The 13,423-nt window shown below is 42.5% G+C and overlaps 1 protein-coding gene across 1 annotated transcript in view; it reads left to right on the forward strand.

Annotated features, from left to right (window-relative positions):
* LOC126284103 (ubiquitin carboxyl-terminal hydrolase 32) overlaps positions 1-13,423 on the forward strand; it is a 203,137-nt gene that overhangs the window by 54,931 nt on the left and 134,783 nt on the right. The window contains exons 10-11 of the mRNA XM_049982761.1: positions 1,877-2,067; positions 8,616-8,748. Of these exons, the coding sequence (XP_049838718.1) occupies positions 1,877-2,067; positions 8,616-8,748 (324 nt within the window). The remainder of the gene's footprint in view (positions 1-1,876; positions 2,068-8,615; positions 8,749-13,423) is intronic.

A 13,423-nucleotide genomic window follows, 5' to 3' on the forward strand; every position in this document is an offset into this window, starting at 1 on the left:
ATTTTTAAGGAATCTGTATTCTATTTTGCCTGCTTCATTTGTTGCATTTTTATATTTTTTTGCTTTCATGAATTAAATTCAATATCTTGTGTGTTTTACTCAGGCTTGACATTTTGCCTGTTTCTCTGCTGCCTTCACTGTTTCATTTCTCAGAGGTACCATTCATCTTCTACTGTATTTCATTTACCTATTTTACTCAGTAGTAGCTTAACACCATCTTTGAAAGTCTCAACAACCTCTGGTTCTTTCAATTTATACAGCTTTCATCTCTTTAATTCTCTACTTTTCTTCTATTTTAATCTGTGATTCATAGACAATAAATTATGGTGGGAGTCTACATCTGCCCTTGGAAATATTTTGCAGTTAAAAATCTGATTACGAAATGTCTGTCTTATCATTGTATCTACAGCCACATCATACTCTACCATCCACCTGACTGTGTGTGGTCGAGAGCATACTTTTGGTACCACTAGCTGTTCCTCCCTTTCCTGTTCCACTTGCAAATCATACATGGGAAGAATGATTGCTGGTAAGCCTCTGTATTGGCTCTTAATTTCTCGAATTTCCTCATTGTGGTCATTTCATGAGCTGTATATGGGATGAAGAAATATGTTGAGAGACTTTTTCTGGAAAGTACTCTCTTAATTTCCAGTTTAAACTTCTTTATGATGCACAATGCCTTTCTTGTGCCAAACAAGGTGGCACAGTAGTTAGCACACTGGATTTACATTCAGGAGTACAACAGTTGAGACCAACGCCCAGACATTCTGACTTAGGGTTTCCGTGATTTTCCTAAATTGCTTTAGGCAAGTGCTGGGATGATTCCTGTGAAAGGGCATAGCCGATTTCGTTCCCCATGCTTCCCTAATCCCATGGGACTGATGACCTCGCAGTTGCTCCCCTCCCCCAAATCAGACAACCAGGCTCTCTTGTAACGGTCTCTGCCACTGGAGCTTCTTGAGCAACCCTGTAATGCTCTCATGCAGACCAAATGATCCAGTGATGAAACACGACAGGCTTTGTTAGATCTTCTCGCTCTCTTCACTCAGTCCTACCTTGTAAGGGTCCTATATTGTTAATATTAAATCAAGTGTGAGCAGTGATTAAATTATGATCCATGCATAATACAACAGGCAGGTTTCCCTTTCATTCTTTTTCCCCTATTCCCTGATTGCCTACTATTTTTTTTTCTTCTTTCTTTTTTTGATGTAAATTTATGTCCCCCGTCATTATTCAATTACTTAAGGGAGATGAAAATGTAATTCTATGTTTCATCTTGTCATAAATTTTTTCTATCTTTTCATGATCTTTGGAGATAATAGGACTGTGAACTTGTACTACCTGGTGGGTGTTTGCTTCATATCTGTCTTGGCCATGATAATGCTGATTATAATGGCTTACCCACATTCCTATATTCATATTAACCACTAGACTTACTTTTCCATTATCTTTATTTGTATCCGTGCACTCGCTTGAGCAGAAGTCCTCTTCTTCCTGGAACTGCACAAGGCCAGATCAGTCAGTCACCCAGACTGTTGGTCTACAGCTACAGGAAAGGCTGATGTCCCTCTTCAATAACCACAGGTTAGTCTGGTCTCTCCACAGATAGCATTACATTGTGGTTGCACCTATGGTATAGCTGTCTGTTTCACAGAGGCTTATAAGTCATCTTACCACTGCAAAGTCCACGGTTTATGATGTGTATAAAAACTATTTGAGAATGTTTTTTCATGTATGATTTTTAAATGTATTTTGAGTCTTTTGAGCAGGTTATGTTTGTGGAGTTTGTCAATGTTTCAGATACATAAATGATTCTTGCTGTTTTGCAGGAGAAATCTGTGGGATACTGGAAACTATTTTTCATGTTTGTCCACAGCCAAGTGGTGAGAGTCCAAACAGCAGCAATTCAGGAAGTTTGAGGAGAGGTGTCAGTACAGGCCGTTTATCAGGACGACGACCAAACCAGCAGTTGATTGAAGATGCTGTCGATGCCACCACTGAAGCAACAGATTCTCTTAATTCTACAAGGCTGTCCACAACTTCCCTAGCAGCCCAAGAAACATCCAGGTACATGTGAACTATGTGTACTTGTCTTTTGGTTTCCTCTGTATCTTACAGCTCTTGCTTATTTGTAGTACAAGGACATGGTGTTTATTTTTACTGTGATGTTGGCAACATTATTATTGCAAAATAAGACAGTTGTGGGAAAATATGTAACTTTTTTCAACAAAACACTCATTTTCAGCTGTATTACCATTCTCATATTTATTGAAAACAGCCTTCTACTTTCTGCAAAAACATTAATAGAGTGATTAGCACATTTTGAGTGTGTGTCCACTTTTAGTGTATCCTATACTCAGACACTTTCCTTATTATTTAAATCTTGTATTCAGAATATCAAACAATGGAAAATCAAGGTGAAAAGTAACAATATTATTAAAAGGATAGTTGCTACTCACCCTGTGGCAGAAATGATGAGCCACAGATAGGTACACACATGACCACAGTCTCTGGCTGGTGAAGACAGACTGTGAGCAGCAGCACGTGATGGGAGAAGCAGCCGGGTGGTGGGGGTAAGAAAGAGGTTGGTGTAGAAAGGGGGAGGGATAACAGGGTAGGACTGGGGGACAGTAAAGTGCTGCTTGTGGGAACAAACAGGGACGAGGTGGAGAGGTGATAGGGCAGTGAGATGCAGTCGGGAGATTGGGGGGGGGGGGGGGGGGAGGTATCAGGAAAGGAGAGAAGTGAGAAGACTATGGGTGCACAGGTGGAACAGAGAGCTGTGTAGAGCTGGAATGGGAACAGGGAAGGGACTAGATGACAGAGGACAATGACTAACAAAAGTTGAGGCGAGGACACTTACGGGAATGTATGATACATTGCTGAGAGAGTTCCCACCTGTGCAGTTGGGAAAGCTAGTGTTGGTGGGAAGGATCCAAATGGCACAGACTGTGAAGCAGTCATTAAAACAAAGAAAGTCATGTTGTGCTGCTTGTTCAGTGAAGGGGTGGTCCATCTATTTATTGGCTACAGTTTGTCATGGACCATTCATGCAGACAGCTTGTTGGTTGTCATGCCCATGTAGAATGCAGCACAGTGGTTGCAGCATAGCTTGGATATCATGTGTCTGGTTTCACAGGTAGCCCTGCTTTTGATGGGATAGGTGATGCTCGTGACCAGTCTGGAATAGGTGGTGGAGAGAGAGTATGTGGGACAGGTCTTGCATCTAGGTCTATTACAGGAATTTGAGCATGCAGCCAAGGGGTTGGGAGCAGGAGCTCTGCAGGGGTGGACAAGGATTTGTGTAGGTTTGATGGGCAGTGGAATATCACTGTGGGAGGGTTGGGAAAAGTAGTGTCTAAGATAGTCATCATTTCAAGGCATGATGACTTGTAGTTGAAACCCTAGCAGAGAAAGTGATTCAGTTGCTCCCGTTCTGGGTGGTACTGAGTCACAAGGGGAATGCTCCCCTGTGGTTGGACAGGAGGCTTTGTGAAGTGGTGGGTGACTGGAGAAAAAAGGCATGGGAGATTTGTTTTTGTACAAGTCTGGGACGGTATGGAATGGGTAGCAGCTGGCAAAGTGAAGGTATTGCTGGTGGAATGTTCATTTGATATTGATGGAGGTACTGATGTAGCCATCTTTGAGGAGGTGGATGTCCACATTGAGGAAGGTGGCCTCTTGGGTTGAGTAGGACCGGCTGAAACGAATGGGTGAGAACGTGTTGAGGTACTGGAGGAATGTGGATAGGGTGTCCTCACCCTCGATCAATATCACAAAGATGTCATTGAATCTGAACTAGATGATGAGTTTGCGATTCTGTGTCTTTAGAAAGTATTCCTCTAGATGGCACATGAATAGGTAGGCACAGGATGGAGCCATGCCCTGGATTTGTTTGTAGGTGATGCCTTCAAAGGAGAAGTAATTGTGGATAAGAATATAATTGGTCTTGGTGACTACGAAGGAGGTTGTAGGTTTGGAATCCATTGGGCATAGAGAAAGGTAGGGGTAAGGCCCTGGACATCAGGGCTGCCAGTGTAAAGGGAGTTGGCATCAATAGTGATGAGTAGAGCATGACTTGGTAAAGGAACAGGAACTGGGGAGAGTCAGTGGAGGACATGGTTGGTATTGTTCATATGAAAGGGTAGGTTGTGGGTAATAGGTTGAAGGTGTTGGTCTAAGAGAGCAGAGATTCGGTCAGTTGAAACACAGTAACCAGCCACAAAGGCGCTTCCTTGGTGGTTGCGTTCATAGATTTTAGGAAGATTGTGGAAGGCAGGGGTGTGAGAAATGGTAGGGGTGAGAAGTGTGATGGCCTCCGGGGAGAGGTTCTGGGATGAGCCTGAGGATTTGAGGAGAGACTGGAGATCCTGCTGGATTTCTGGAATGGGGTTACTGTGGCAGGGTTTTGTAGGTGGATGAATCTGATAGTTGGCAGAGTCCTTCTGTCAGGTAACCTTTGTGGTTCAAAACAACAGTGATGGTGCATATGTAAGCAGGTAGAATTATGTGGTTGGGATCAGTTTTTAGGTGGTGGATTGCTATGTAATTACAAATTTTTGGATCCCATGTCATACATCAAAACTTTTATGCACCAGGAACTAAAGCATGCACACCACCACCTTATAAAGCTCTCCCTCCTGTTCTCTTCCTACTTCTGTCATGCACTACCATCATCCACTATACACCACCTCTGCAGTAACCTTTAAATCTCCCCCATATCCCCTCATAGCTAACAAACCCCGCCTCGCACACCTACCTACCATCGGAAACTCACTTCCATCACCATACAGAATCCAGAAGCTAAACAGACCAGAAACACAGTCATGAATCTTTCTTCCAAGAGCCTTAGCCCCACAGAAGTATTGGTCCTTTCCAAAGGCCTCACCTTTTGCCCCACTCCCAAATTCCATCATGCAAGGATGTGTTAAAGACCTTTACTCCTTCTCCTGGTCCCTACAGTGGAAACATTTGTCACCAACCGCCTTACCAATGAGACTCAACCAAAGACCAAAGTTGAACCCTGCCTGACTCAGGTAACTGTTCCATCCAACTGATCCACACCTACTGCCCCTAAATCACACCCTGTTAAGTTTCAAGAATTTCTTAAGCCTGAAACTTGCCTCACAATCATTTCTCAAATCCCTCGACATGCAAACTAACCTTACATCAACAGAAAGACGTCCAATCCACCAACTAAAAACTGATCCTGACTGTATAATCCTACCTGCTGACAAGGTTCCACCACCATTCTTTTGAACCACAAAGATTACCTGGCAGAACAACTCCACCAGCTGTCAGTTTCATTCACCTAAAAACCCTGACACAATGACCCCATTCCATAAATCCAGCAGGATTTCCAGTTTCTCCTCAAATGCTGAGACCCAGCCAACAACCTTTCCCTAGAGTCCACATCCCTTCTAACCCCTAACCCCTTTCAAGTGGGCGATGCGGGGACAGAGAGACTGAAATGGGACAGTTATGATAATGGGGGGATGTGTTGTAAGGATAACTCCCATCTGCATAGTTTGGAGAAGCTGGTGATGGAGAGGAGGATACAGATGGCAACTATTGAAGTAGCTGTTGAAATTGAGCAAGTTGTGCTCACCTGCATGTTGAACCATTGGGTGGTAATTGGTGGTGACCATTCATCCTGGTGGGCAGCTGGTTGGTAATCATACTGACATAAAAAGCTGTGCCGTGTTTGCAGCAAAGCTGGTATATGACAAGGCTGCTTTGACAGATGACCTGGCTGCTGCTGGGGTAGGGTGAGCCTGTGACAGGACTAGAGCAGGTGGTGCTGGGTCGGTGGACTAGGCAGGTGTTGCACCTGGGTCTTCCACAGGTATATGATCCCTGTCGGAATGTGTTGGGAGTAGTAGTAGCACGGGCATAGATTGGGTGGGCACTGGACCACCACTTTAGCAGGGGTGGAAAGGGTTTTGGGTACAATGCCTCTCTTTTAAGGGAGGATGAGAGAGAATTAGAGTTTTCGCGAAGGATATGGTTTATAGTTGTTTAGTTGAGGATGATATTGGGTGAAGAGGGGTGCACTCCTATGTGGCTGATTCTTGCTGGTGATAGGATTGTCAGTGTGCGGCAGTGTAGCTCGGGAAACCTTTTTGTGGACTAGGTGTGGAGGATATTGCCTCTCTTTGAAGCCTTTTGTGAGGCCTCCAGCATGGACAAGGGAATTCTTGTCATCACAGATACATTGTCCATGGGTGGCTCGGCTGTATGGTATGGATTTTCGGTGTGGAAAGGATGACAGCTCTCGAAATGCACGTACTTTGGTGGTTGGTGAGTTTAATGTGGATAGAGGTGTGGGGTCGATGTTGAACGAGGTTGAGGTAGAGGAAGACGAGGTGAAGTAGATTTTTTCTACATCTGGATCTGTACTCTGCAAGGTGCCGTTCAGTGTACTAGAATAAGGTATCTGTGTTACTTCTATTACTTTCTCCCATTCAGGAGGATGACTGTTCAGTTCCCCTTCTGTCCATCCAGACTTAGATTTTTCCACGATTTCCGTAAATCACTCAAGGCAAATGGCTGGACAGTTTGAAAAAGGTGCAGCCATTTTCTCCTTGCTGTCTATGGGTTGCTAAGCTCTATCCTTCCTGTACAACTTCCCATATATCCTGTTGTATTCTTAATCGGTGATCACATATAATTACTGTTGGTAACCCTCGATGTGAGATAGTTCCTATTTTTGTAGTGCTGGTCATTTCGTGATGTGTATTCAGGTACAATTAATCCTTATCTATGTTAATACTTCACAAGCCACTATACAGTGCACAGCAAGGGCACCTCATACCAATATTATGTTTCCCTTCCTATTACATTTGTGTGTAGAGAGAGGGAAAAATAAACGAAATCATGTGATTGTTGCCTCTGTGTGTCCACTAATCCCTAGATACGATATGAGACAGTAGTTAACAGAACGGTTGCTTGACCATGTTCGAATACAATTCCTCTACATTCTCCCAACTGGGTTTTGCCATAACTGTGTCACATTTCTTCTCGTATTCCCTATGAAAGTAAGGAAACAGATAAGAATGAGATTTTATGAAGTAGTGCTTGTGGTAATTTTGCTGCATAGCTCAGACATGGTGACAAATTCAAAACACCTTAGTAAGATACAGACATCGAAATGAAATTCCCGAGATCTGTGACAGGCTTAATGTGACTGTATTTGTTTAAAACTGAGTGTGCAGATAGAACTGAACATATTTGAAATAGGAAGTAGAACCAAAGAAAAGAAAATAAGACGACTCTCAAACCTAAACATGATGCAAGACAGAAGAATAAAAAGAAAAAAAATATATGTGGACCAAATGACCAGAGTTATAGTTTTATTATGCCATTATGTACATATGAAATAATTTGTTTTGCAGTGTAGGAAACTTTTCACAAATTGTAATTACATTATCACAGTATTTGTTGTTGTGGTCTTCAGTCCTGAGATTGGTTAGATGCAGCTCTCCGTGCTACTCCATCCTGTGCAAGCTTCATCATCTCCCAGTACTTACTGCAACCTACGTCCTTCTGAATCTGCTTAGTGTATTCATCTCTTGGTCTTCCTCTACGATTTTTTCCCTCCATGCTGCCCTCCAATGCTAAATTTGTGATCCCTTGATGCCTCAGAACATGTCCTAGCAACTGGTCCCCTCCCCCTAATTATGTTCAATACCTCCTCATTAGTTATGTGATCTACCCATCTTCCCTTCAGCATTCTTCTGTAGCACCACATTTCAAAAGCTTCTATTCTCTTCTTGTCCAAACTATTTATCATCCATGTTTCGCTTCCGTACATGGCTACACTCTGTACAAATACTTTCAGAAACGACTTCCTGACACTTAAATCTATACTCGATGTTAACAAATTTTTCTTCTTCAGAAACGCTTTCCTTACCATTGCCAGTCTACATTTTATATCCTCTCTACTTTGACCATCATTTGTTATTTTGCTCCCCAAATAGCAAAACTCATTTACTACGTTAAGTGTCTCATTTCCTAATCTGATTCCCTCTGCATCACCTGACTTAATTCAATTACATTCCATTACATCACAGTATTACAGCTATTGAAAACATTTCTTATACATGATTATGAAATGCTGACTTGGGTAACATAATCTATGGTAAGTGTCTTGTATGCTGTTATGTTAACAGCATTGAAGGAAAAAGGTGTCGAGAAAACTAATAAGTGTCAGACAGAATTGCTGGCCAGTACTTACTTCAGAAGGCTGAATGTTCAGTACAGCCTATTGGCACAGGTTGGTCGCTCTTATCCTGTCATCTTGGGGTCAAATAATGTGTGCTATGTATCTTCACTGGGATTTATGTACTAAATTTTAAGCAAAATGCTATTTTACCAGCAGCTGGGTGAGGGAGAAGGAAGGGGAGCAGAGCTTTTACCTTGACCCATTTTTAAGCATTTCGTGTGAAGCTATTTCTAAACTAGATATTATTCACGTAATCATTACAATAATTAACTGCAATGTTGAGATTTGTGTATAGTGAAGTACACGAGTGACAGTAATAGATGTTGTATGGAGTGGAGTTTATGCTCTCACATGCAGTGCTTTCTATTGTGCATGTTTCTGTCCGATACAGGTCATCAAGTGTCGCATCAAGCCCGAGTCAGTCACCTCGTCAGCCACGAAAGGCGACAAGCTCCTTCAGCGGTTCTCCATCTCCACCGGGGCCGATTGACAACACAAACCTTGTGTCAACTCCGGCCTACAAGGTCAGTCTGTTCTTCTTTTTAAATGTTTTCATCTAGTTGGTTTAAAGATACAGTCTTAATCAGAACTGAGTTTATCCAATACCTTAAGGCACAGAGAACAATCCAATGAAACTGTGTTTTAAATTTTAGCAGTTACGGAATAAGGAAATGGTCATAAACCATATTTAGCGAGGAAATGTGTGTAAGCTTTACTCACATTATGATGAGGTGCTCATATGATCGGAAGAAGTAAATGTTGTGTTGGTTACTGTGGTAGTCAGCACAAAAAAAGAAGAAAGGAGAAAAGTTACAATGGTCAGTGGGAGAAATCCAAAATTATAAGTACAAAACACTTTCCAGTTAATAGAAAACTTTATTTCTAAAAGGAAAAGGAACTTAACTTATTTATTCATGTGCTTCCTTTGCCTCCTACATGCAATTACTTTACTATGTATTACTACTCGCAGAATACAGGCTAAGTCAAGTCGTCTTCTTAATCAGTACTGATGCTCTCAACGTCTGTGACTAAACTGGACTGACCAGCAATGGGCAGCTGGTTAAATCAGCATTGGCAAGGACACTGAATTCTGTTTTCCTAGAGATGTGGACTGCCTGCTCTTTCAATTGGCGCACGGCTCAACGCCTTTTTGATGCCATTTCACAGCGCTGTGCTGGTCAGCGTGCAGTTGATGTGTTTGGACTGAATGTTCTTCCCCCTGAAAACACCACGCCATTGTCCGATAGGGAGCCATCTTATGACAATGGGTAGGGCTGGGTGGGCAGGAAAATGGGTGGCACGAGGTGCCGGGAGCTGCAACTGGGACCGACACTGAGTCTCTGGCCATGCCCTTCCCTGACATTTGTCCTGTGCTCTTAGGGGAACGTCGGTCAGAAAACGCTCGACAGGGTGTCTATCCTCTTCCTGAGCCTGTCTGATTAAAAATGGAGAGGACAGCGACAACAGTGACATAGCACCTGGTCCGTGGTGGCTGGCAGAAAGTTGAGCTGCTTCGGCAGTGAAGGCAATGGGTCTAGCTACATCGGTTTTGCAAGCATTGCTGAAGAGGCATTAAAGTGTGGCTGCACCAGCAGCATGATCACGGTAGGATGTGAATCTGAGGATAGAAAATGTGCAGAAGAATATCGCAAGTGAGCAGCATGAATCTGGTTCTGATGGGAGTGCATGAACCCAGCACTACTTTGAATTAAATACATTCAAGTGCCTAAATTATGAAGAATTGTTCCACTCTCCCAACACCTGGCGCATCTAAAAAACTCTAAAAAGAATAGAATCATTAGGCAGAAAGCAATACTTGTGGAGCATGGGAGATTCCATGCACTGTGGTGTGTGCAATAACAGGAACAGTGTTCGGATTGTCATAGGCCTGGAAGCAGTACATTGTGAGGAAGAGCAGCAATGCTGGCTCTGGTGTGGGAGGTACATAGATCATACATTTGTTGCATGATTGTACTCAGGAATCGTTCAGCTTGTCTGTTCGACTGGGTATGAAATAGAGCACTGGTAAGGTGAGTGATGGCATTGACTATACAGAACTGTTGAAAGTCTTTGCCATAAACTGTGGTCCGTTGTCTGTGATGAACACTTCAGACAAACCTTTCAGGCAAAAAACAGGTGAGAAAGCCTGAATGCTACTACAGGGCATAGTAGAGTTCATGGGCACTACAAATGAATATTTGGTAATATTGTACACAATAATAAGCCAACGAATGTTCTGAAAGGGACCAGCAAAGACAGTATGTCACAGCAATCGAGACTTTGGCCAAATGGAAATGTTTGCGGTGGGGCCAAAAGCAGTTCTAGCATTTTGGAACACACATTATGTTGGACTATAATGACTTTTCTGGAGACTAGAAATCTACTCTATAGGAATCAGCATGGGTTTCGAAAAAGACGGTCGTGTGAAACCCAGCTCGCGCTATTCGTCCACGAGACTCAGAGGGCCATAGACACGGGTTCAAAGGTAGATGCCGTGTTTCTTGACTTCCGCAAGGCGTTTGATACAGTTCCCCACAGTCGTTTAATGAACAAAGAGCATATGGACTATCAGAACAATTGTATGATTGGATTGAAGAGTTCCTAGATAACAGAATGCAGCATGTCATTCTCAATGGAGAGAAGTCTTCCGAAGTAAGAGTGATTTCAGGTGTGCCGCAGGGGAGTGTCGTAGGACCGTTGCTATTCACAATATACATAAATGACCTTGTGGATGACATTGGAAGTTCACTGAGGCTTTTTGCAGATGATGCTGTGGTGTATCGAGAGGTTGTAAAAATGGAAAATTGTATGGAAATGCAGGAAGATCTGCAGCAAATTGACGCATGGTGCAGGGAATGGCAGTTGAATCTCAATGTAGACAAGTGTAATGAGCTGCGAATACATAGAAAGATAGTTCCCTTATTATTTAGCTACAAAATAGCAGGTCAGCAACTGGAAGCAGTTAATTCCATAAATTACTGTGAGTACACATTAGGAGTGATTTAAAATGGAATGATCATATAAAGTTGATCGTTGGTAAAGCAGATGCCAGTCTGAGATTCATTGGAAGAATCCTAAGGAAATGCAATCCGAAAACAAAGGAAGTAGGTTACAGTACGCTTGTTCGCCCACTGCTTGAATACTGCTCAACAGTGTGGGATCCGTACCAGATAGGGTTAATAGGAGAGAGAGAGAGAGAGAGAGAAGATCCAACGGAGAGCAGCGCGCTTCATTACAGGATCATTTAGTAATCGTGAAAGCGTTACGGAGATGATAGATCTTCCAGTGGAAGACTCTGCAGGAGAGATGCTCAGTAGCTCGGTACGGGCTTTTGTTTCGAGAACATACCTTCACCGAAGAGTCGAGCAGTATATTGCTCCCTCCTATGTATATCTCGTGAAGAGACTATGAGGATAAAATCGGAGATTAGAGCCCACACAGAAGCATACCGACAATCCTTCTTTTCACGAACAATACGAGACTGGAATAGAAGGGAGAACCAATAGAGGTACTCAGGGTACCCTCCGCCACACGCCGTCGGGTGGCTTGCGGAGTATGGATGTAGATGTAAATGTAGATAAAATGGGACACTGTGACATCATGTGTTCAATGTGGGCATCCATGGCCAGCGAAGTACAGTGCCAAAATGCTTAACTATTTTGTGTGTACAATTCCCCAGTGCAATTGGTGCAGCAATCACAACACATCTTTTTGCAGCACTTTAGGAATAAGCATATGCGATTGTCCATAGTCATCTTGCAATAAAATCACAGCATGCTGCAGGAAGAGGCTATGCGCATGAGGGAAATATTGGCACACCCAAGAATTCCGAATGTTTTTCACTGAATGAGGCCAAGCAGTACGGATGTAGAGCAACAAAAGGTTCAAGTCAGGGTGTGCTTCTGTGGCCTTTGCAGTTTTTCTATAGTGCAGTGAAAATGTCCATAAAAGTCAAGTGTGTTGTGCATTTATCTGAAAAGACACCTCACTTATGGTGCAGAGAAGAAATTACCATCTATCTGTCTCAGCACACTTTGTAATCTCCCTTGATTTGTCACAATCCCTATTTGAGACACCTAATGCATGTAGTAGAATTGTCACAGAGGTGACCTCAATTACCATTTCTCAAGATTTACTGGGCGATATTACCCATGTTCCGTGTTTCAAGTACTGATGATAGACACTTTCGAAGGTTGAAGAAACTGTATTCGGCTTTTGGAATGCTTCCTTGGATCAGGTCACTTGAATAAAAGGTTGAGAGGGATTCACCTGTTGTGAGGACAAGGGAAAACACAGATGAAAGGGGATTTGTCAGGGGTGCCTTTTTTGCCACTTTTAAATGTGTCCATGAGCAGTTCTTTGAGTTATGCCCCCGGGACATAAGTACTCAAGGCCATTCTGTATCCTTGTAATTTTACAATTTCCTGTAGTGAATTTTTCTCTTGATGCAACTGAAGTGTGTTTTTTCAGTTATGAGAGGGTCGGTTACATTTTTGTGCACACAACAATGATTTATTAAGATCTTAGTAGCATGTCTCTGAAATTCATCATCATTGCAGTCAGTCTTATTTGATAGTTGAATAGTGGAGCAGTACTCTAAAATAGGTCATAGTAGCATCCTGTTTGTGGATCCCTTTAGGTACAACTCCTCCGCCATCAATTTAATGTGTTAGTACCATTTAATAATGCTTTGCAGCATTTAGTTTTGGTATATAAATAATTTTCTGGGCTCCAGTAGTTTACCACTGATTTTGTAATTGAATATTCATGTGTGCAATTGCATGCGTAACCGTGTGTGTGTGTGTGTGTGTGTGTGTGTGTGTGTGTGTGTGTGTGTGTGTGTGTGTACGCGTTCTTCCATTTCCATCTTGCATTTTGAAAATTTGCTATCTGGCCTAACACAGTGGGTTCTACAGTCAAAATATTATTTGAGTCAGTCACATATTTGAGAAAGTACTCCATGAAATTTGATATTGATTATTGATAGACAGTGATGTACGGAGTAAAACTGCTTTTTTAAATACTGAAACTTGGCATCTACTCTTGCAAATAATAGATGCAGTTGAAAGACACTGTGTAAGTGAGGAGGGAGATATGGGTGTATCTTGAAATGTGTTGAATCGTTGATAGAAATGTCAAAACTCTGAGATTACAATATTTGCTAGGGTCTTGCAACAGAGGGATGGTAGTGATATATAT

The sequence above is a fragment of the Schistocerca gregaria genome, chromosome 8 (genome assembly GCF_023897955.1).
Source record: "Schistocerca gregaria isolate iqSchGreg1 chromosome 8, iqSchGreg1.2, whole genome shotgun sequence".
NCBI classification, from domain to species: domain Eukaryota; kingdom Metazoa; phylum Arthropoda; class Insecta; order Orthoptera; family Acrididae; genus Schistocerca; species Schistocerca gregaria.